Here is a 22915-nt window from a genome sequence, read left to right on the forward strand (position 1 = left end):
GTCGCTATTCTGGCAGCTTGACCTAGGTCCATTTTAGGGACTAAAACTAAAAATTTACCAACCCAATTGGTGTGAGGCCAATTGGGAATAAAAGCAAACACATAAATGCACATTTTTCATTTAGAAATCATGCTCAGAAAATGACATTAACATAGTAAACAATTAGGTCAAACCCGGGTATAGTGCACCGCCACTGTACCAAAATGACCAAATGAACAGTGTTTGTTCATTTAGCCATAACTTGGGCTATACAGGTCCAAATGACCTGATTTTTGTGGCATTGGAAAGGTATGATATAGCACTATAACTTTCATGAAGAACACTAACCCAAATTTTGCCCATAACCAAAATTTTGCCACCCAAAGTTAAAGACCCAAAATTGCTAGAACCAAAGTAGGTGCCCAAAAATCTGGGTTAGGCCAATCCGGCCAGCCATGTTCAAATGGCCATATCTTGGGCTACAAAACTCCAAATAAAGTAATTCAAAAAGGGAATTAAAGATAATACAATAAGGAATAACTTTTATGAAGAACACTTTGTCAAATTTCCACATAAACTTGATCAATAGAACAGTGCAAAATAGGACACCAAATTTGAAATTTTGAAAATGCAATTAGGAGACCTAAAAAATTGAAAGGGCAACTAAAACTAACAAATTTGGTAACCAAAATGTGGTATGTGGGTGTAATTGAAATTTCCATGCCTATTAATTCAACAATTTGACTTGAATAGAGTCGTGAATAGTAACATCAAAATGTAAAATTCAAAGAACATTAAATCAAGCATATTAGAGCTAGACATAAATAATTGTAAATTTATGATTGAATTTATTATACGTTATGATACTGAAATATTATAAAATTGTGTGTTTCAGTTGAAAAGAATACTGGAAAAGAACCCGAGACATCGAGTCAAGGCCTACAGGCGATTCACACGAGATTTATGCACAACATAAAATTTTTCTGTAAATTCTCTTGACAGTTTGTTTTGATGAAGAAATTGTGAATTATTTTTATTGCAAATTTGTGAATGAAATGAATATTATGCTTTTGACTTAAATTGTTGGAAATTTAATTGTATGTGTTTGAATTGTCAATAAATGTTTAGTAAAATGTTAAGATAGTTTTGAAACCACAGTGTCATGACCATATATCTGAATGCCTCATTAGTATACCTAGTGGGAGGAATTAGTTTTGAATTTTGAATTCCCTCTCTGGCTGAAGTGTTGAGGTGTGTGCCAGTAGAGGAAGAAATTGAATGGGTACCCATAGTTTGAGCTAGCTAGCCTTGAGATTCCTCATAAGCCTCCAGCTATTGAGATGAACATTGTACTGATGGCATGATATAACTGTGTGCTTTTATGAAATGTGTTTTGGACTTCCGAAATGAAACTGTTTTGACTAAAATTATAAATTGTATTTTGTATTTGTTTTCATTTTCAGTACCATATTGGAATAAATATGATTTGATTTATGCATAAGATTTTATTTTAGTATGTTGTGCACCACTGAGTCATAGTACTCAGCGATGACTATTTATTGCTGTCGTAGATAGAAAGACTAGTAGAGTAGCGGAGTGAGCTGCTGAGGATTTCAGAGCTACCTTTAGACCTTTTGTCGGGTATAATTTTATACCCTGATTGTACATGTTTATTTTGATATAATTGACTGTATGTACATTTGTAAATTGGTCATGAGCAGTTGTACAGATTTTGTAATAATGTTATTTTGGATTTTCTGATGTAATTTAGACTGATGAATGTAAATTAATGTTTCTTGAATGGAATGTGAATGAAAACTATTTAGTATTATTTCTGAAATATTTGAGTTGGAAATTGATTTAAATTGTGGAGATTGGGGAAAATTATGTTGACTTGAGTTTTAATGGTGGCTGAGATTGGTTGAAGTGTTATATTGGAAGTGTTTTCTACAGGTAAAATTTTTTATTTTTCTCAATTACAGCCGGCACTCTGCCGAAATTTTTCCAAAATTTATGGAAAAATAAAAATGGATAAAAATTTTACATAACTTTTAAACTTCAATTAAATGTTTTTAAATGCTCACCACTTTCAAAAAATAAGAAAATTATTTTAAAATCCCTTGTTGTGTATTTAATGGGTTATCGGTAAGCGGAGTCGATAATTCATTAGGTATACTACAGGATCATGTTATGCCCTACAGAGGGGCAAGGTGTGACAGTCAGGAGCCAAAACATGGGGTTCAAAGTTGCAAGATATCGATCAAACTCTATCTATTCCTATTTCCAAGATTGAGTAGGTAGCAATGGGATAAGTCCATTTAGACTTCTAACAGTATAAGGAAAGTTAGTTGAGAAATGCAACTAGAGCAAGTAAAAGTTATAGGATGTGCAATGGTGTCTTGAACTATCCTATCAGGCAAAGGAGTGAATTAATAAGTAGTAAGTTAAATAAAAGTAAACCTAATGGTTCAAATGGGCATGACGAACAAAAAGGAAGGTGGAAAATGGCACATAGGCTCAGGACCTGAGTAGAGGTGGTGAGATAGCAATTATGGGTTCTGCGATCAAGGATTAGGTAAGCATTTTTAGTATGACCAATAGGGTCACTTTATAAGGAAACATGAATGAAAATGAGTGACAAAATGACAGAAGGAGATAGAACAAAAAGAGATATGTATGAGTGACAGTCACAAGTCACTGAGAAGTACAAGGATAAGAGTTATGACAGTAAGTATGATTGAAATCCATTTTGGAAGAGTTTATTAGAGAGGTATCTTCTTGAATACAGTAAAATATAGGAATGCAAAAGAGTTAAGGTAGGCATAAAAAGGTAGAAATAAAGTACAAATGGAGATAGAAAATCTTAAGATGATATATCAGGCAGGTGGTATAATAGAAGGATTACTGTAGTTGATATCTTATATAGAGATGATGAAATTTCAGGGAGAATACCAAGAGACATGAATGGTGTGTTGATGTCAATAGGAGGAGATTTCTCCTTCTCTTCAAGTTTAGATCGTACATTTATCTCTACAAGCCTACATAAGCAAGGGAAATAATGTTATGATGACCTAGTATTTAAGAACCTGATAGGCACTAGTCTATACACATTCTTCTTAAAAAGAAAATGACAGTAAGCATGTACCTAATGTTATGTATGAAAGGACGATCAGATTAGTGATTGGAATTAAATTGAGTTAGGCAGCAGTGCTTGCAACCCTTCTGAACTATAAGCTAGAGGAATAGCTAGTTGTGAATAAGTTTTAGTGGATGAAATTATTGCTGATGAGTAACTTTAAGGTTGAAGTCTAGAGAGCCGTGGGCAATATGTGTGGTTGTATTAAGGAGAATGAACATGTGAAGTATCTTAACCGAAATTATAGCCTAGCACACATTTCCCACAGCTATGTTAATTCAACTGTAACTTATAGTTTCATGGGCTCCTATCTAACTATGATGAGCAATTTTCTACAAAGGGTAGTACAGAATGATAATGTTCTAATAGTTAAGAAAGGAGACACAAAAAGAATTTTCTAGGGTCAATTACAAGTGTTACATAATGTGAAAGATGTGCTGATAGGAGCCAATCGTAAGGTTAGAATCCCAGAAATAATGGAACTAGTAATCAAGATAAGACTAAGAGATAAAAAAAAAAAAAGTCAAAATAGATGTTGGAATGGATATCCTTGAAGGAAAGGCATAAAGGTGAGAGAGGACAAAAGTTAAAGAATAAGTACAATAAGTTGGAAAGATATCTATACTAGCAGAAAAAAAAAAAAAAAAAAAGTGGATAATATCCAAAGGATAGGTGAAAAGCTCAGTAGAGTTGGTTACAATGATGAGGATAAGAAGGATTAAGTACGCTAGGGACACACTAAGGGATGTTTAAAACAAATTATGGTGAAATAGTAAGATAAAGGAATAATGGAGCCTTGATTTAAGTACCAATGTGTCAATAAACACGTCAGATAGTAAGAAAATTCAAACAGAAGGCAAGTAACTCTCTTTTCAGAAAAGGATTAGGATATGATAAGTTATTTTGACTGGATGGCTTAAAAATACGTAGACTTTTATTAGGTTAGAGAAGAAGCCCAACCCACTTTCTAGTATAAATAGATAGAATATGAACGCTCAACACTTAGATAGAGCTCTATATAACTAGTTACATAAGATGGATAGGGGTTGATTTGAGGACCTTAATAATGACACCAGTAAATTGGGAATTCAAAGTATCATCGGAATGAGAAGATGCATAGGTGTTTACCAATGGGGCCATAGAACAAGTAAAGATGTCGAACAAGATACCTATGATAGGTGCTATAGGAAAGCATCTCATAGGATATTATAGGATAAGGAACATAAGTCATGTCTATAGAAAGCAGAGATTGTTGAAACAAAGGTATGGGGACTGAAGTCACTAAGAGATACGTTAGGGCACAATGAAGGAGAGGTAAGCACCAAAACTAATGGAAGTTATGAGATATCAAGTCAAACACAGTGAAGGTATAGTGAGTACTGAAGATGTCAGAAAAAGATTAAGGAGTGGTTTGAGGTATGAGTTTCGCTGTGAAATGACGATGATAGCGAGGATATTACAGCAGGTAAAAGAGTTTTGCGGATCCTAGGCAAAAGGATGTAGAGTTTGCAGTGAGTGATTATGTATTCCTAAAGGTCTCCCCATTGAAAGGAGTCATGAGGTTTGGGAAGGAAGGCAAGCCGCCACCTAGATACATAAGACCTTTTGAGGTCATTGATATAGTTGGAACAGTTGCTGACCAATTGGAGTTACCACCAAGCCTTTCTCACGTCCATCTAGTGTTCCATATTTCCATGCTTAGGAAGTACATACCTGATCCTTTCCATGTGTTACAACCCGATACAGTGGAGTTGAAGGAAAACCTAACCTTTAAGGAGCGGCCAATAGCCATAGTGGACTTTCAGATGAGATAGCTATGGTCAAAATAGATCCTTATGCTTAAGATTTTGTGGATAAGCCAATCAGTAGAAGAGTGTACCTAGGAGTCAGAGTAGGACATGTGCAATAAGTACCCATACTTATCCACTGTGTAATCTTGTAATTCTTTATTCTGTCTTATGTAAAATTCGAGGATGAATTTTCTGTAAGGGGGAGAGAATATAACACTCCTAATTTTCAAATAATTATTTTATATGTAAATATAAATATTTTAGTCTAACCCCTGGTGTTGTGGGCTTTGCGTAGGTACTTTCATTTCGTGGCAATTCAACCGTTACCCGAATCTACAAATCACTTTAGAATTGAGTCAAAGTTATAGGCTACCCCACCTTTTTTAGATGCCCCGGACACGTTTCAAGCGTTAGAATTGGCATAGGTAAACTCAAACTCTGAGTTTCTTCAATTTTGTAGTGCTGGGTTTAGAATAAAATTTCATAAAATATTTGTGAGTAGCTAAAAAATTATAATTCTTTTTATATTAGCTTAGTAATATTGCTAAGGACTATGGAGCAAAATTGTAGAATTTTTAGAGCTCATTTGGGTAGTTTTTGCAAAAAGGGTTAGTTATAAGGACTAAATTATAATTTTTCAAAATTGTGGCTGTTGACTGTTTGGATGGGCCCAGAAGGGGCCATGTGATGTGATTGAGTTGTGTGACTTGTGGATATAGAAGTGTATTTTTGAACTCTTTTGCAGGTTGGGTAAGTCCAAAGTATAGGGGGAGCTCTGCCAAATTTTTTGCATAACTTAGGGTGTCTTTGGTTCTTTTTAAGCTTATATTGAGTCAATTATGAGGTAAACCGAGGCAGCCTTCCTCCTCCTCCCAGCCACCACATTGACCTCGATTTATATCTGTGAGTAAAATATTGATTTTAATTATAATTTTGATATTATTATATGTTCAGGCGTGCCAATGCATCACTTATAAATATATATCTATGTAGTTAAACACTAGGCACATTTTATATTGCATTCTTAATTGATGAAATGCTATGGATGTTGTTCTATGGTAATTTAGAGCAGTATGCGTGTATTGGCATGCATGTGGCGTGTGGTATTGGATATGGACAGGACAAGACGGAGCTTGATTGCTGAGACCTGATCCTTTTAAGGGTAAGTCGGGGTAGGCACGGCTCGAGATGATCTCGCTGGCCCCCACATTTGTTTTATTAAGCAAAAGTCCAGCTTAAGATGTACTCGCTGGCAGAGGTTGGATTAAGAGAGCTGTATAGGGGATCAACTCCCATATATGTACTGTTTGAATATTATATAGGTATTTGAGTGCTCCAAATTACGTTTTTGTTGTTTATGATGTGATTTGTATATTAAAACTATGAAGGTGTTGCATTCCACTCTTTAGGATACATTAGCTTAGATAGCTATAGAAATTGTACTTAAAATCGGTATTTTACTCTCTGAGTCCAGTGCTTACTCCTATTCACCTATTTTTTCCAGGATGCATGAGGTCCTTTATTGAGTTCTAACCTATCTCTGTCCTTCGTAGGTCATTTAGTAATGTCTATTATGTTTTGTATAATTTTACTAAATTCTAGAACTCTGCATGTATTAGAAGTATTTTATTTGATTTGGGTCTATATTATAATGCCATGTTGGATCTGTAAATCTATTAAATGCATGTATGATTGGATTGGATAAGGGAGCTGAGCTCCATTTGATTTTATGACATTATGAGTATGTAGAGGGTGAGTTGAGCTCTCCAAATTGTTTATATATTATGCTTACAGGTCGAGTGAGTCAAAAACTCCCCGTTGGATGGTCCATGTTATAGCCGGACTCTGTCCAATTGAATTCTTGAAATTGAGCTTATTATGGGCCTTAGGATTGGGTTAAGAAATAACTAGGCTTACTACGAGCCTTAAGATCTTTAGGTTGGCCCAGGTCCTAGTGCCGGTTTGGCTCATAGGTTGGGTTATGACACCATCATCTGGAGTTTTACCTAATGAAACTTAGTAGACGTAACAATTTAATACCGCAGATCATGTTGAGGAGAATATTAATGCAGAATCTAATTTTGATGATGATTTAGATGAAAATGATGAATGCTAGTTTTGGATCTGGAGGTTCATTCAGTCAAGCAGTAGGTGAAAATGTGGGTTTAGAGAATACAAAAAATGATAATAGTCAACATAACGTGCAAAAACAAAAGAGGAAAGAGTTGTCTAATGACACTGCAACAAAGGAAAAAAAGGATAATAAGGGCAAAAAGGTTTCAGGTGCTACACAGATGACTGAAACAGTTAAAGAGCTGAAAGAAACTATAAAAGAGACTATAGAATCTAAGACTGCAACTATGTGTAGTCTTTTGGGAGATTGCCCAGGTTGTTTTATTGAAGAAGTTATGAAAGATGTATTAACTTTGCCACTTATAGAGAAATGAAGCAATATTTATTTTTTCTGCACATTGTTACTTGATCAAAAGTCAAAAAGAGAGATGTACAATACTCTCAAAAATGCAAAAACAAAGTGAAAATGGCTGCAATTTCATTTCTCATTATAGACTAATGGTGTGTGGAAGCCTTCTACTTAGTAGATGTTATTACTTGTATTTGCTATTTTTCTTATTTTTCATTGCTTGTTTGAACTCTTAATTATCAAGTTTGGCATTACAATAAAGTTTTAGTGTAATCATGAACTTTTAAAGTTAAAGTATTTAGTACTTAATATTAATTTATATATGAGGTTTATTTGTTTTTATTTTTTCTTGATAGAAATGGATGTTGTTTAGCGAATGATTTGTGATGACAATGATGATGAAGTTTGGCAGACAATCACATATGCAGTTGATATTATGTGTAACTATTTCCTGTCTTATATTCATAAAGAACCTTATATGGATTCATTCCATACAGGACTTGTATGGTTACATGAAATAATGAGAGGTAATGAGAGAAGATGTGTTAATTTATTCAGAATGGATAAAGACACATTAATAAAACTTTGTCTAGACTTAGAGCATCATTACAAATTAAAATGTTCTAAAAAAATAACTATTTTGGAAAAAGTTGGCATGTTTTTATATGTTCTCACTTTGGGAGCTTCAAATAGGTAAGTTCAAGGAAGGTTTCAGCATTTAGGAGAAATTGTTAATAGGAACTTTCATAAAGTATTAAAAGTAATGTTGTGCTTGTCAATTAATATGATAAAATTAACAGACCCCACGTTCAATAATATTCCTCATGATATACTGAATGATGACAGATATATGCCTTATTTCAAGATATATTTTTCAAAATTTTTTCTTATCTTTATATGTAGTACTATATTACAAATATCATTAAGTATTTTAATTTTAAAATCTAAACATTGGAAAAATAGGGCTACATTGGAGCAATTGATGGAACTCATGTGTCTGCTTGTGTTCAAGAAGAAAATTTGATTCGTTTTATTGGTAGAAAAGGGGTGCCTACCTAGAATATTATGGCTGCATGTAGCTTTGATATGCAATTTACATTCGTAATGGCAGGATGGAAAGGTATAACTCATGATGGACGCCTTTTCCAGTATGCTATCAATAAACAAATTTTAAACTTCCCCAAACCACCACCAGGTAAATGCGTATTTTATTTTCATTTTTCTTATTGCTTTTTTCAATTGGTCATAAAAAGGCAAGTACACAGATGTACACAAATATATACACACAAACCTTATACTATTATATATTAGTGATTTATTTTTTTAATAAAATATATTTCATATGTAGGAAAATATTATATAGTGGATACTGGATATCAACAGATGGAAGGATATCTTGCACCTTATAAAGGTACTAGATATCATTTACCTGATTTTCAATGTGGTGGAAGACCAAGGGGACTCAAATAAATTTTTAATCGTTGGCATTCATCTCTAAGATGTTACATTGAACGAACTTTTGGAGTTTGAAAGACAAAATGGAAGATATTGCGAATAATGCCTCCTTATTCATTTCATGTACAAAGAGATATAGTAGTTGTCTATATGGCATTATATAATTATATTCGAAGAAAAGCGTTGGCTAATACAGCATTTGAGCGAATAGATAAAAGTCTAAATTTTATACCACCAGATATAGTTCGTGATGCAGATAACATTCAAGTAGAAGAAAAGTAGTCAAAAAAGTGGAGCACTTCAAATGAATGCATTATGTGATCAAATCGGTCGCAGTTTAATGTTGGTAAACAATGATTATTAATTTTTTTAAATAAATATTATTTACTATAGTTTCAAATATATTTTACTTTAAAATATTTAATTTTTATTTATATATTTCAATAATAATTAAATTTGTTGAAATAATAAATTAATAATATATATTTATTTTAATAATAAAATAATTAGTAATAGATAAGAAATTAATAATTATATAATTATTTTAATAATAAAATAAATTATATGATATATAACCTTATTAGTTATTTTATATATAAACAGTAATAATTAACATAATTTTATTAAATATTTAATATTAATAAGTTATTATCGATTATTAGCTATTAGTTTAAAAAAAATAATAAAAAAAAAAAAAGAAGGAGAAGAAGAAGAAAGCTTCAAAGACCGGACGGCATTTAACTTTCACTTTTTAGTTTTTTTTTTTTTAATGCAAATTTCTTTTTACTATTTTAACATCCAAACGCCTCCAGCTTAGCAGAGTAGATACACTGAAATCTATCCTCTTATCCGCAGCCTAGCTCACCAATAGAAAAGAAAAGCCGAATGAGAAGACAAGAAACATAATCACTGTGACCGAAATAGTAGCGCATGGCATCCATACTGGGAACTTCTTCCCCAACAATTTTGGGGTCTAGGCCCTTCTCCTCTTGCCTAGCCAGGCCTTCCATTGCCTCTCTCTCCCTAACCACAGGTACATTTCTCTACTAAATAACCTAAAACCCAAATCAGTTTTCCTCTTCAGAATCCAAAATTTGGCTCATATTTCTAGATTTGATTGCATTTATATAGACCAGTTCTTGTTTCACTGTTTCTATGTGCCTGGATTCCGCACTTTTGGATTCTTCGATTTTGTTGATTAACATAGCAGGTGGGTTGTGGAGTTTTTCAGTGGAGCGTTAGTAATGATATGTTTTTCGCTTAATCCGCAGAGCAGGGTTGTGGGAAGAGGTATTGTGGGATTCAGGGCAAAAAAGGGAGGTCCCAGTTCCATGTTGCGGTTACCAATGTCGCGACTGACGTTAGCTCCGCTGTGGAGGTGCGGGTTTTTCTTTATTTTATCCTCGTTATATATATTATATTGAGATGGAGTGTTGTTGTTGTTGTTGTTGATGTCGTTGTTTTTTTTTTCCTGTATTATGTTATCTTCATTGCCTGAGAGTTGTGTAGCATTTGAGTAATATTGGAGAATATTAGGCACATTCTAGATTTTGGTTTAAAGCTTAATTTGATCAATTAGAATGCATATGGTCATGAAATACTAATACATTACTTAAAAAGACTTGTTGCAAGGTAAAAATATAAATTGCATCCACTGAAGATAAACTTTGTTTGGAAGAAATTCTGCAATTGTGCATAGCAAGAACAGTGAATAGTTCTCAAAATATGGGTAATATATATCAACTTTGAATTATTTTACCAGAAACTTGCTGCTAAGGAAAGTCAGAGGCCAGTGTATCCATTTGCTGCTATAGTAGGACAGGATGAGATGAAACTGTGCCTTCTGTTAAATGTGATTGATCCCAAGATTGGAGGTGTCATGATTATGGGTGATAGAGGAACAGGGAAGTCTACTACTGTTAGGTCCCTGGTGGATTTACTTCCTGAAATTAAGGTAGTTTTCGGTGATCCTTATAACTCAGATCCAGGAGATCCAGAGTCCATGGGTGTAGAAGTCAGGGAGAGCATCATGAAAGGGGAGGAGCTTCAAGTTGTGCTTGCCAAGATTAATATGGTTGATTTGCCGTTAGGTGCTACAGAGGATAGGGTTTGCGGTACAATTGACATTGAAAAGGCTCTCACAGAGGGTGTCAAGGCATTTGAGCCTGGCCTTCTTGCTAAAGCTAATAGAGGGATTCTTTATGTGGATGAAGTTAACCTTTTGGATGACCACTTAGTGGATGTTCTTTTGGATTCTGCTGCCTCAGGATGGAACACTGTGGAAAGAGAGGGTATTTCAATTTCACATCCTGCACGGTTTATTTTGATTGGCTCTGGCAATCCTGAAGAGGGGGAGCTCAGGCCACAGCTACTTGATAGATTTGGGATGCATGCACAAGTAGGAACAGTGAAAGATGCAGAGCTCAGAGTGAAGATAGTGGAAGAAAGAGCTCGGTTTGATAAAAACCCAAAAGAATTCCGTGATTCTTACAAGGCAGAGCAAGAGAAGCTACAGCAACAGATTGCTTCAGCTAGAACTTCTCTTTCTTGTGTGCAGATAGATCATGATCTCAAGGTAAAAATCTCCAAGGTTTGTGCAGAGCTGAATGTGGATGGATTGAGAGGGGACATTGTGACTAACAGAGCTGCAAAAGCTCTTGCTGCTCTGAAGGGTAGAGATAATGTCACAGCAGAGGATATTGCTACTGTCATCCCCAACTGTTTAAGACACCGTCTTAGGAAGGATCCATTGGAGTCAATTGACTCAGGTTTACTTGTCATTGAGAAATTCTATGAAGTTTTTAGTTGAGGGTGGCTTTAGATGTCTTTTTCTGTAATTTTTTTTTCTCATAATAGTATCTTTTTTTTTTTTTTTTGCTGTTTTTCACATATTTGCTTTTTGGTATTGTCCTATTTAAATATCCTACAATTGTGGACAGGTTGTTCCTGTTTTCATTGAGGACCTTGTACTAAATTGAAGGGAATGAATTGTATGCGTACTGATTCTGCTGTTGCCTGTTGGTTACAAAGTTGAAAGTTCACTGTTTTCATTGAATGGAGTTGATATTGCTTCTAAAGTTGCCAAAACAGCCTTTTTTTTTTCTTTTGCATCTTCTTGCAGAGTGAAATCACAAATTTTCATGCTTCCTTGCGTTTTAAACTCGTTTGTTCATCTATTAATAAATTATGAGCAAATATATTCGACAAAAACATAATATTAATACATTTTTGCTTTAAAAATATCTGGATATCAAATCTGTTACACTGGCTGAGGAGTTGCAGGGTTTAAATTTATTGTACGAGTAAGAATTTCTTTATAAATGACAATTGAGCAGTGCTAAGCAAATCTAAAGCTTGGGGGCATCTTAATGAGAAATTCCACTCCAAAATGGGGGCTCTGCTGTAATGACTCAAACTAGAGTCGGCTTTGCTGTAATGACTCAAACTAGAGTCGTTGACAGCGCTAGAGATTAGGTCAGCTTAAAGTTACTGGAACCCATAGCAAGTTTAAAGATCTGTTAATCATGAACTTATTCCATAAAATCCGCAATCCAAGCAACTCAAAGATTATTACACTATGGTATTCATGTAGGTGACTTAACGATTCAATTTTTGAACCACGACCTAAACCAGTCCGTTACCTCTGCTCTGAATATGCAGTGCCTGCTGTAGACAATTGATGCAATCCTAATCATCGTTCCAGCCATTAAAGCCCAAATCACATACGTTTGGCTCCCTGGCTCATAGTCAAAGAAATTAAGTAAACACTTTGTATCCCATCAGTTGTTTCTCCCTTTGCCCATGCGGTTCTTATCCTGCATTCATCATTCATATATGCCAATAATGAAAGTTTGACAGATATAATTTTGAAATCTAATTGAAAATGATAAAACCTTGAGAAACATTCCTACGGAAACATCAAATATTGATTCTACTTAATTGGCGTTTGGAGATGGAATGAATGCTTTCCTGTCAAAAAGTATGCCAACCACAGGAACTACTGCTATGCCACGCTGCAAACAGAATTCCAGATCTTGTTTCAAAATTAACATATAAACAACTTCTGCTCAATTAACTTCATGTGATGTTTTGAACTCGAAGATAATTTAAGTGGATAGCAAAGAGGTTTGAGAAGTTGTGGCTACAGCTCAAGTAATGAAAGGTAGGACTTCAGTAACAATACGGAATCATGGAATGATTTTAGAAGTGTTTCAAGACTCTGAACTCCATTGTGTCTCCGTCACATAGTGAACAAGTAATGATTAAAACCTTGAAACGTGGTAGATGGTTGCACCGTAAATTAGAATGATAGGTGGCGGTTGCACCGTGAATTTCCTTTTCTTTTAGGAAGAGGCATACAGTATATTGGTGCCTCTTTAAAGTCGCAACCGGATGAAAAGTCTTGAACTGGGGATCACTCAGCAACAACAAGCCCGGATCTAGCCCCACTTTTATCAGTAGACCTATTCCTGTTTGTACATAAAAGTTGGCAAAAACAGGTAAAGAATGAATCTTCCAATGAATCCCAACCTAACTGGCATTGGCAATCTTCAATTTCTCCCTGCTTCAGTAGTTCATTTTAAGAAATCTAGAGACTAGATAAACTTGAGAGATATGCCACTCCACCCGCAGAAGACTACCATATTATGCGGGACTGAAAAATCAGCAATCATGTACCCTCCACACACACTCGCAGAGAAGAGTGTTATTTGTTATCAGCAAATTGGTATTCAACATTTGCTGCCAAATAAACCAGAAAATGGTAATCTGACAGCTAACCTTGTATATTATGGACTAAAATGTGGTCTACATTTTTATGAAACTCCATATTTTTGTCACTCTTTATGAGCAAACAAGGTCTATATCTATAAGGTATGCTAACAATAAAGTATGATTTCTATAATTAACAGTGTTTCATATACTATAAACAACAAATGTCTTATACAATTAGGAGAAATAAAAAATAAAAAATGAAATACAACAGTTCAAATAACTACTGACTGAAGACACAGCTTCCTAACCAAAGAAATACATGGGACATCAAACATTTTACTGAAATAGCTCCCAGGAGAAAAAATTTCCTTATTCCTAAAGCAGTTTCAGAATCTTGAATGTACATAACTAACTCCCCACCAAGAAGTTAATGATGCTTGATCTACTTACTCCATTGTATTTGAAATTTATTGGTCCCTTCAGTTTACAATTACCTAAAAAGGTATTATGTGCTATGCTGCATACCAATCACTGTTTCAGTATTCTGAATAATTATTTTGAACAGATCAAACTAGCCTGACATGTGCGGGTTGTGGATTTTATTGCAACGGCTTGATCATTTGGAGTACAACCCACCAAATGTTTCCACAATTCTTCAATGCATCACAGTATTACTGTTTACATCTCTAGGAAATCTGAACTTCGGATTCTGCTCCACAAAAGCTGGTGGCCTCTGGTAGACCACTGATGCAGCTCTAATCAAAATCCCAGCCGTTAAACCCCATATCAAATACTTCTTCTTCTCTGTTTCATAGTCAAAGAAATGAACCAGATACTTTTCTCCCATCCATTCTCTCTCCTCTACTCTTCGATTTTCATCCTGAAACAAAACAGTTCATGCATAATACTTCATGAAGATAAACCAAAAATTGAAGCTGTTAAACAGTTAGAGGGAGAGAGAGAGAGAGAGAGAGAGAGAGAGAGAGAACAAAAAAAAAAAAAAACAAACCTTAATGAACATTTCCAATGGAGCATCAAATACTGCTTCAACTTCACCAGGATTTGGAGAGGGCTTGAATTCTTTCTTATCACGTAGTATGCCTATAACAGGAATTACTCTCAGGAGATGCTGCAAAGAAAACCAACAATTGCTAAACAGAAAAGGTAAAGATAGACGCCATTTAAATTTCAGTAGCACCTAACAAAAATATCCATAGAATATTTCATGTCATCATGTGCTAATTGGTTCCATGCAACTGTCTATTCAAACCTAAGTAATTTACATCTCAAATGTGCATCATAGTTACACAGTAACAGTAAATCATTTAAACTGAAGTAAAAACCAGGAATGTAATTAAGAATTCTGTTGCTTTTAGTTTTTTGGACATTTCCCCACAAGGGAACCAGAAAATTTCTCGACATATGAAATTAACTACTGACATGCAAAAGAAATGGAAATTTATACCAAAGTTCAGGTGGTACAAATCTAGATCAGGCAGAAGCAAGCCATGTCAAACTCAACAGAGAATGGAATGAAGAGTGTATTGTAATGAATCAAGAATGAGTTAAAGTTATCACTCTTTTCCTATGAATTTTCACGTAGAATAAACAAATATAGTATTATTCAGTATCTCTATCAATTGAATACATAATTCCCCATTAGTATATCGCTAAATAGCCAACAGATTTTCATACCTTGGACAAAAATGGTTCAAGAACAGTAACAATATCAACAAGTGCAGGATCCAACCCAATTTCTTCCTTTGCCTCTCTTGTTGCTGTGTCACCATCATCCTTGTCACCCTCCTCCGCTTTCCCACCAGGCAATGAAACTTCACCTGCAACCAGGAAAACCCATTTCTTTCAATGACCAATCATCGACTACTTCCCACATCTCAATCATCAACCACAAGTGTTACATTTCCTCTTGGTTACCAGGAGATAGAGGAAAGAAGATAGAGGAAAGAAAAAGGAATTGGAATCTGAAATCTTAATTCACAAACGAAATTGATAAAGATGTGTATCACACAATGTTGAACAACACTTAATTGAACCAAAAACTACTATGTGAAGTCGCCCTCTTTTTCAGGAGACCACCAAGTCTTCAAAATTTTTTTCTCTTTCACTTAGTTTGCAGAAATCTTTGAGTTATAACATTAGAAGGATCAACATTTAGATTCCTTCAACAATGCAGGAAAATGACAAAATGATTTGATTTCTAAAACTTACTCAGTAGCACACAAAGAATATGAATATATATAATCAAGTAGTTGTGCAAGCCTATACTAATTCAATTGGTTAAATCTTTTTACTTTTTTTTTTTTTTTTTTTTTAAGAAAATGAGGGAAAAAAATCCAAGATAAACTCTAACTTTCAATTCATTTCATTGTATTCTACTGGAAGTTTTACCTAGTCTAACAAAACAGATTGAGAATACATAAGCGCAATTGATATCAGTTGCAAAATTTCAAGAATAGAGATTAACCATCTTAATAAATGGAAATTAGGGCCCCTACGATTCAATAAAGAATTTATCACTTTGATCACAAACCAAACAGTAAGAGATCCAAAACAGAGTTAGCCACCAACAACGATTCAACTGAACTAACATTGAAGCTCCATCCTCAAATCAAGAATATCAATAGAAAATCTAATACGTCCATTAAAAATCAAAGCAAAAGAGCATCCGAAAAACCTCTAACCTGAGTGAGTAGATAATCGCGACGACCTCTTAGTTAAAATGACACGAAAATCACCAGCATCACCTTCAAAAATGCAGACCAAAACTGCAGCTCTCTTGGGCCGAAACCTTTGAGGGTCCTTAGGAATTGGGGTTGCAGATTCCTGAAAACCCAGCTGGGAGACAACTTTCCCAGCAGTTTCCTCAATGGTTTGCTCTTCAATTTCGTCTGGTGATGGGGACGGTGGCTTGTAGAGGCGGAGTTGCTGGGCTAAAGTGATGAGCCTGTTTGTGTTTGATCCACAAGAATCCATGAGTGAAAGGAATGGCGCTTTCTGGAGGGGTTGCGGTGATAATGGCAGCTTGGTTCTGAGGAGGGAGATCATGAGGCAAGGATTTTTGGCATAGTGAGAGATTTGATTTTATAAGGGAGACGGAGCTTTTGCTCTGCTCTGCTTTGATTTTCTTGAATGTTAAAATTTATAATTTATCTTATTTCTAAAATGTGAAAACTGCAATTTAGCCGCCTTTTGATTTATTGCATTTTTGGCATTCACACTTGATTTTTTTTTATTAAATTAATAAATTTTTATAATTAATTATTCTACGAAGAATTTATCAGCTTCTGTCGTAAAATTTCATTATGCCCTAAATCATTAAGTCCCGCATTTTCTTGTTCTTGCAGAGGTACAATCATAAATGCCATGACCCAAAACCAACTTCAATTTCCGGTTCTCAGTGCAGCCCCAGAATTATATAGCAAATGATTATGGACATCTGCGCAGCTGTAAATCTCATTTCTATAAATTTTATAATGGATGCATTCAATAATTATTTTCTCTTACATCTAATGGTTTTTGCTTAGGATTTTATGATAACGAAGCATTCGATGGTTTCATTTACACTAAAATAATGGTTAAGTTCTGATTGGAGAAAAGGTCAATTTGCTTTCTCATCTTAACAATAAGGTTCAATTAAAAATTAGATCAATTAAACCTTGAAGTTGATAAATTTAGTAAATTTATCCCAAACTCAAGTACATGCAGAACAAGCAATGTAAAAGGACGAATGATATTTCGATATTTTATAATTTGCTCTCTAAAATTTAGAAAATAAGTTGGTCTATCTTTGTGCTCTTCAAAAACTAAATAATGATTTGTTTAAGAGCAATAATGTAATTTATAATCCAAAATTTAGGCTCAAGGTGTGTACTATGCAACTTTGGGCAATTTGCCCTTTTGTAAGATTCTTTTTTATAACCCAGCAGAAGTTCATCTGTTGACATTGGTTTTCACTCTTCATTGAGATATGTTAATAGAGAATTTTGATACAAAAAGATAAGAATTAATGGAATTTGCAGAACCTCACAATAGGCATAAAGAATCAAACACAAAAAGTTCAGACATTGTTCATAACTTGGATTTTACATCTACAGACTCAAAACTCCAGCAATTACTCCAACAATGCTCTGTGCCTCTGCCTATTTACATTATAGAAACAAATTATTTTTCAAAAAAAAACAAAATCAGAGAAATTTTTTTGAGGTAAAAAAAGGAACAGAAAAAACACAGAAGAATGATCAGCTGAGTCCCATATCCAGGCTTTGTGTAATGTTCTGCATTGCATGCAGAAGTATATCACAATCACGCCACTCCTGTTGTACACAATCAGAAACAAACATATGGATAAAAGAATCTTCCCTTACCATGACTTGCTGAAGATTAAGCTTTCCACTTTATGTACTGGCTAGGGACTAAGATACTAACTGTTCCCCTTTAGATTTTGCTTCTTCGGTTTTAATGCTTTCTTCAAGTGTAGCACCTTTTTCAGCAGCTGAATATGACAATCTTCGGGCCTTATGATTTCCCTTGGCTTCTGCAGTTTTAATGCTTCCTTCAAGTGTAGCACCTTTTTCAGCAGCTGGATATGACAATCTTCGGGCCTTATCATTTCCCTTCCCATTGGACAAAGATGGTTTAGAAGAAACTGGGGTTTTAGCAGTTGGTGAATTGGTGTTTTTACCAGCTTTGTTTGTCTGTTTACTCTGCACTTTCTTTGGAGTGATGGACTGAGCAGGTATTCGGCTTTCCCATGGACGTGCAGCAATCCAGCGTTCCATCCAGCTCCAACCCCAATTCGCTTTGCCAAGTTCATAATTAACCAACCCAAGGTTTTGGCTAGAGTTGGCCCTCCACTGCAATTCATGGGATTTTCATTTTTTGTTTTCCAATTTCAGTAAGCCATGGTCATGCAGATAATACTTTCAGAATTAAATGATGAGGGCAAAAAAGTTACCTGATGAGAAAAGGCATATGCCATTGTTCGCTCTCGCTTAACAGCTGCTTCTTCCCTCTGATGTATTCTTGCAAGAATTTCTTCCATTGTGACGGAGCCACCGCACCATTCTACCTGTAATCCATTTGGAATAACTACGGAAATCAAAGGACTAACCGCCAGAAAATGCAGATTCGTAAGTATCCAATTTCTAATGCATAGAGAAATAAGCAAATCTCTTACTTTTTTATTATTATTCTTTTACTTTTTAAAAAATATCAGTAAAATGTCCCCATCTAAAAGCTATAACATGGGAATGACGCTATCCACATACAAAGTACAAACAGTTGTACAACTGCTATGTTAGAGAAAGGGAGCTGTGACAGGATCAAAAGTTTTCTGAATGTAGTTCCAGAGCAAACAGACAAGAGACAATAACCTTGCCTTACCAAAATCTAGGACCACATGACTGACTTTAACATCTGTTCCAGATTCTTCAACTCCATATCAATACAAATAAAATACTCTGTGCTAGGCTGTTCAATATTAAGATTTATTCTAACCTCTAGATCATGAAGCTTTGCCTCAAGTTTTAGTTGATTTTCTAATTTCTTCTGTCTTAACCGGCCTTCTGTTACCATACTTTGTCGGCGAGCTCTAATTTGGGCCTGTATTTTGCTCCATGTATGAAGACAGTTCAATGTAGTTGTAGCTTGCTTTTTAACAGAATAATTCTGGGTCAAGATCTGTAATCTTGTAGCTCCTTTCAAGCAGCGTAAAGTTTTTCTGGCCTGCATTATGAGGGGACAATTTAACCATTATTATGCATACAGTGTGCTCTGTGAGTGACTCTGTGAACAGATGCATAACCTTTTGTGTGTGTGTGTGTGTGTGTGCGCGTGCATGCACATTAGAGAGAGGGGACACACTCATGACATCAATCATCACCAATAGCCACATTCATCTCTCCTCAGTGGGAAGAATACCACGCAGAAATGTTAAGAAGTTGACAAGTTGTGATCTACAGATTGTTCATAAGCCATGTGGTTTACTGCTTATCAATTCTACATATATAGTGGCTAATTGAGTTAGGTAAAGATTCTGTTGAGAAAACCCAGCATGCCTGTAAGTGAATATGCTAGAATTGATAAATCTACATTTAGCATGAGACTAAGACAATTAAAACATGAAACTAAGAGAAAGCAGCTTATATGATGTAGCTAGGACGTACCAAATAGGCCCTGAATGCAGTTTGAATCCGAGTGGCAGCCAAGTCCTCAATAACTCCTGGATTGCCACCAGCAGAACTAGCGGACTCCTTGCGTGATTGGTTCTTCCATTTGAAGCCATTTGATTTTCCAGAAGCTGAAGACCCCTGTCTCAAATTGTAGGAACAGATGAAGTGATGTCCAAATTAATAATTACATCCTTCATTCCCCTTACGTTCAAAATTGTCATTCACTGTTAACATAGACACTGGCAGAGAATTATAGGGTTGACACTATGCTGAGAATGAGCTGATAAAGTTTACTATGTAGAACATTAATGAGATCTTGTTCTTAAATAAAAAATTAAGGCAATTGACCAAATTATAACAACCTTCACAACAGCAAACTTAGATGGATTCATTATTAAAACGAATTTTAAAAACAAAAAATTAATTAAACAAAATACCAAGTTTTGAGAATCAATACCTTCGCTTGTCTTGAACTTTCTTCCTTCACCTTTTTAAAACTAATTATTGTCTTAAACCAATCAGAAGAACCCATTCCTGATATCAGGAGCCTGTATCCAACTTAACATAAACCTGATGGCATTATTAATAAAAAAATAACCAATATTAGCATTCTGCACAGGTTCCAAGAGCTAAATATTTTTTACAGGCGAATATGCCCATAAATTATAGAATTCAGCAATTTTTATTTCATTTTCTTAGCAATCAAACAAATGCTGATCAAATTGAACCTAATGAACCGCAAATCATAAATAATTGGAAAACGATGACAATAAGGACAACAGAGGTGAAATTCTATCAGAAGCAATTAAGTTGCAGGGCTGAAAATTTCACCATCTGAGGATCCCACCTCTCGAGAAAGCATTACAATGTCATGCAGTTACACTTCAACCAATTGACAATGGAAAGTAGCTACCGATTTATAAAACAAATCTATCTTTGACCATTTCATTCTCTTACACCCAATATTAGCATTCTGCACAGGTTCCAAGAGCTAAATTTTTTTTACAGGCGAATATGCCCATAAATTATAGAATTCAGCAATTTTTATTTCATTTTCTTAGCAATCAAACAAATGCTGATCAAATTGAACCTAATGAACCGCAAATCATAAATAATTGGAAAACGATGACAATAAGGACAACAGAGGTGAAATTCTATCAGAAGCAATTAAGTTGCAGGGCTGAAAATTTCACCATCTGAGGATCCCACCTCTCGAGAAAGCATTACAATGTCATGCAGTTACACTTCAACCAATTGACAATGGAAAGTAGCTACCGATTTATAAAACAAATCTATCTTTGACCATTTCATTCTCTTACACCCAATCAAAATTCCACCTTTTTCTTTCATTCAACAAAAGGTAATCCACGAAAAAATAGCTCTATCCAAGAATGAAATATAGAACACATCACGAGAAACTAGACTGCAATAGCAAGAAGACAAAACTCTGAACATCAAACAAGAAACTGTATTTCAGTACTTAATTCCTTAAGCAACAACTAGATTGCAGACCAATCTGATTGATTCAAACTACTTCCACTAATCATTACGAACCCAGATCTCCCCCATATCTCTTGCTCAAATTGGATTTTCCAAACTAAAAAGAAGTCAACAACACGTAAAGCCCACAGAACCAATACAAGATTTTATCCAGGCGTAAAAAGAAAACGAAAGGAAAGCAGAAAAGAAAATCTGGGTGAGCAAGACATACCAGAGACGGAGTGGCAAAAGGTCGTGTAGGGACTCTTCAACAAATGGGCACTCGAGATCTTGGCGGAGAAAAAAAAAGGTGGCGACAACAGGACTTGTAGTGAAGGAGAAGGAAAGCCTGATAAAACAAATAAATAAAAGAAAAAGAAGAAAAGGTGGGTGTGGAAACGCGGATTACCATGGCCCATCACCAGCCTTTCTACCCCTCAAAATACAGTCAAGAACAAATTAATGTGGAGAATATAAAATTATAAATATATATCATAAAAAATTAAAAAAAAAAAAAATTTCTTTGCCCTTCAATCAAGGCCTCAACAACTAGTGAAGAGATTGTGATATGCGTGTGTGTGTGTGTGTGTAGTGGCAGGTTTTTTGGGTTTGAAAATTTCAGCGGAGGGATGCTCAACAGTGACGGGAGAACAAACAAACAATGACAAGTTGACAGAGATGGGTGGTTATTTGTCTTGCCAAGTTCATTGCTTTTGCTTCATTAAAGGATTTTATTTTTCTTTTTTTTTTAAGTTATTTCATTTAAATATAATTTTTTTAAAAAAATTTATAATTAATCTAATTAATTTGCCATTAAGATTTAAAAGACTAGGTACAAAAGTAAAAAGGAATAATTATTAGTCTTATTTAGAAATTAATAAAGAATTAAATTAATTTTTAATTGATTATAAAAATTAATTTTTAATTTAATTAATATTTATTTTTTTAGATTAAACATCAATCTTATGGCTAGAAGTATAATTAAAAAAAACACATTTTTCTTTTTATATCACTCTTTTTTTTTTCACTTATTTCATTTTTTCCATCTTCAAAAACACTTTATTTCCTTTGACAATAAGACGTTAGGATTTTTTTTTTTTCAATTCTATTATTATAAAAATATTTTAGAATGACTATAAATTTTTATGAAAATTTTGGATATTTATTATATTATTAGTTGAAAAAAATGGAGATATAATTTTTTTAAAAAAATTTCTTTTGCTGTCTAATTAATTTATATTTTAGTAAATATTCTTTTTTTTTTTTGAGAAAAATTCTCTAGTTAGTAGAAATTCTTTAATGGAATTATATTTTTTATAAAAATCTATAAATCAATGTAACAGTAGATATTTTTAACTATATTAACCTAAAATTGTCCTTTTTTTATACACCAATCAAAAGTTGTGGACATGATTTACACTCATTTTTTTTTTATTTGCAGTAAAAAATAATTCTAATATTTATTATCAAAATATAATAATCAATATTTATAGCCTTTTATTTAATTTTTCTTATTATTATGCTCTATTAAACACAATTAATCATTATACCGTTAATTATATTTTACTTCTTTAATAGTTATTCGTTTAGACTTTCAATTTTTTTTTTTTTGTACTTGTATCAAATGTATATTTAAATAGCAAATTTAAATTAAATCCTATAATTTAATTTAACTCTCTCCCTTAAATAATTCATAATAAAGTTATAATTGATAATTACATACTAAGAGGAAATTATCCTCGTTTGGTTG

The 22915-nt window shown here is 34.1% G+C and overlaps 3 protein-coding genes across 5 annotated transcripts; 1 reads left to right on the plus strand and 2 right to left on the minus strand.

The window, feature by feature from the left end:
* Nucleotides 1-9588: 9588 nt before the first annotated feature.
* Nucleotides 9589-11832, plus strand: LOC110673610 (magnesium-chelatase subunit ChlI, chloroplastic). The gene is made up of 3 exons (XM_058141006.1): nucleotides 9589-9815; nucleotides 10054-10160; nucleotides 10545-11832. The coding sequence occupies exons 1-3, from the start codon at nucleotides 9713-9715 to the stop codon at nucleotides 11589-11591; spliced, it is 1257 nt and encodes a 418-aa protein (XP_057996989.1). The 5' UTR covers nucleotides 9589-9712; the 3' UTR covers nucleotides 11592-11832.
* Nucleotides 11833-13676: 1844 nt separating this feature from the next.
* LOC110673611 (nudix hydrolase 15, mitochondrial) lies at nucleotides 13677-16661 on the minus strand. Its single transcript, XM_021836742.2, has 4 exons — nucleotides 16198-16661; nucleotides 15191-15333; nucleotides 14505-14624; nucleotides 13677-14375 (listed from the first exon to the last, which is right to left on the minus strand). The coding sequence occupies exons 1-4, from the start codon at nucleotides 16559-16561 to the stop codon at nucleotides 14151-14153; spliced, it is 852 nt and encodes a 283-aa protein (XP_021692434.1). The 5' UTR covers nucleotides 16562-16661; the 3' UTR covers nucleotides 13677-14150.
* An 858-nt stretch (nucleotides 16662-17519) lies between these two features.
* On the minus strand, nucleotides 17520-21656 carry LOC110673621 (protein IQ-DOMAIN 9). 3 transcript variants are annotated; one of them, XM_021836755.2, is made up of 7 exons: nucleotides 21398-21656; nucleotides 20144-20256; nucleotides 19681-19824; nucleotides 19013-19240; nucleotides 18471-18584; nucleotides 17881-18369; nucleotides 17520-17790 (listed from the first exon to the last, which is right to left on the minus strand). In XM_021836755.2, the coding sequence occupies exons 2-6, from the start codon at nucleotides 20216-20218 to the stop codon at nucleotides 17929-17931; spliced, it is 1002 nt and encodes a 333-aa protein (XP_021692447.1). In that variant the 5' UTR covers nucleotides 20219-20256; nucleotides 21398-21656; the 3' UTR covers nucleotides 17520-17790; nucleotides 17881-17928. The 3 variants fall into 3 exon arrangements, with proteins under 3 accessions (XP_021692447.1, XP_021692445.1, XP_021692446.1); XM_021836753.2 differs by having other exon boundaries at nucleotides 17520-18369; nucleotides 21398-21653; XM_021836754.2 differs by lacking the exon at nucleotides 21398-21656 and adding an exon at nucleotides 21241-21391 and having other exon boundaries at nucleotides 17520-18369.
* Nucleotides 21657-22915: the final 1259 nt, after the last annotated feature.

The sequence above is a fragment of the Hevea brasiliensis genome, chromosome 18, assembly GCF_030052815.1.
Source record: "Hevea brasiliensis isolate MT/VB/25A 57/8 chromosome 18, ASM3005281v1, whole genome shotgun sequence".
In the NCBI taxonomy this organism is placed as follows: domain Eukaryota; kingdom Viridiplantae; phylum Streptophyta; class Magnoliopsida; order Malpighiales; family Euphorbiaceae; genus Hevea; species Hevea brasiliensis.

Bases quoted from the DNA above. Each gene is read 5' to 3' on its own strand.
- LOC110673611 (XM_021836742.2), bottom strand. From the start codon at position 16,561: ATGATCTCCCTCCTCAGAACCAAGCTGCCATTATCACCGCAACCCCTC. The intron at 15,334-16,197 runs GTTAGAGGTTTT...TCCTGGTTGCAG, and splicing joins GCGATTATCTACTCACTCAG to GTGAAGTTTCATTGCCTGGT. The intron at 14,376-14,504 runs GTTTGTTTTTTT...GTTTTGTTTCAG, and splicing joins CATTGGAAATGTTCATTAAG to GATGAAAATCGAAGAGTAGA.
- LOC110673610 (XM_058141006.1), top strand. From the start codon at position 9,713: ATGGCATCCATACTGGGAACTTCTTCCCCAACAATTTTGGGGTCTAGG. The intron at 9,816-10,053 runs GTACATTTCTCT...CTTAATCCGCAG, and splicing joins CTCTCTCTCCCTAACCACAG to AGCAGGGTTGTGGGAAGAGG. The intron at 10,161-10,544 runs GTGCGGGTTTTT...TTATTTTACCAG, and splicing joins ACGTTAGCTCCGCTGTGGAG to AAACTTGCTGCTAAGGAAAG.
- LOC110673621 (XM_021836755.2), bottom strand. From the start codon at position 20,218: ATGGGTTCTTCTGATTGGTTTAAGACAATAATTAGTTTTAAAAAGGTG. The intron at 19,825-20,143 runs GTATTGATTCTC...AATTTGAGACAG, and splicing joins AAAGTTCAAGACAAGCGAAG to GGGTCTTCAGCTTCTGGAAA. The intron at 19,241-19,680 runs GTACGTCCTAGC...CTCATAATGCAG, and splicing joins CTGCATTCAGGGCCTATTTG to GCCAGAAAAACTTTACGCTG.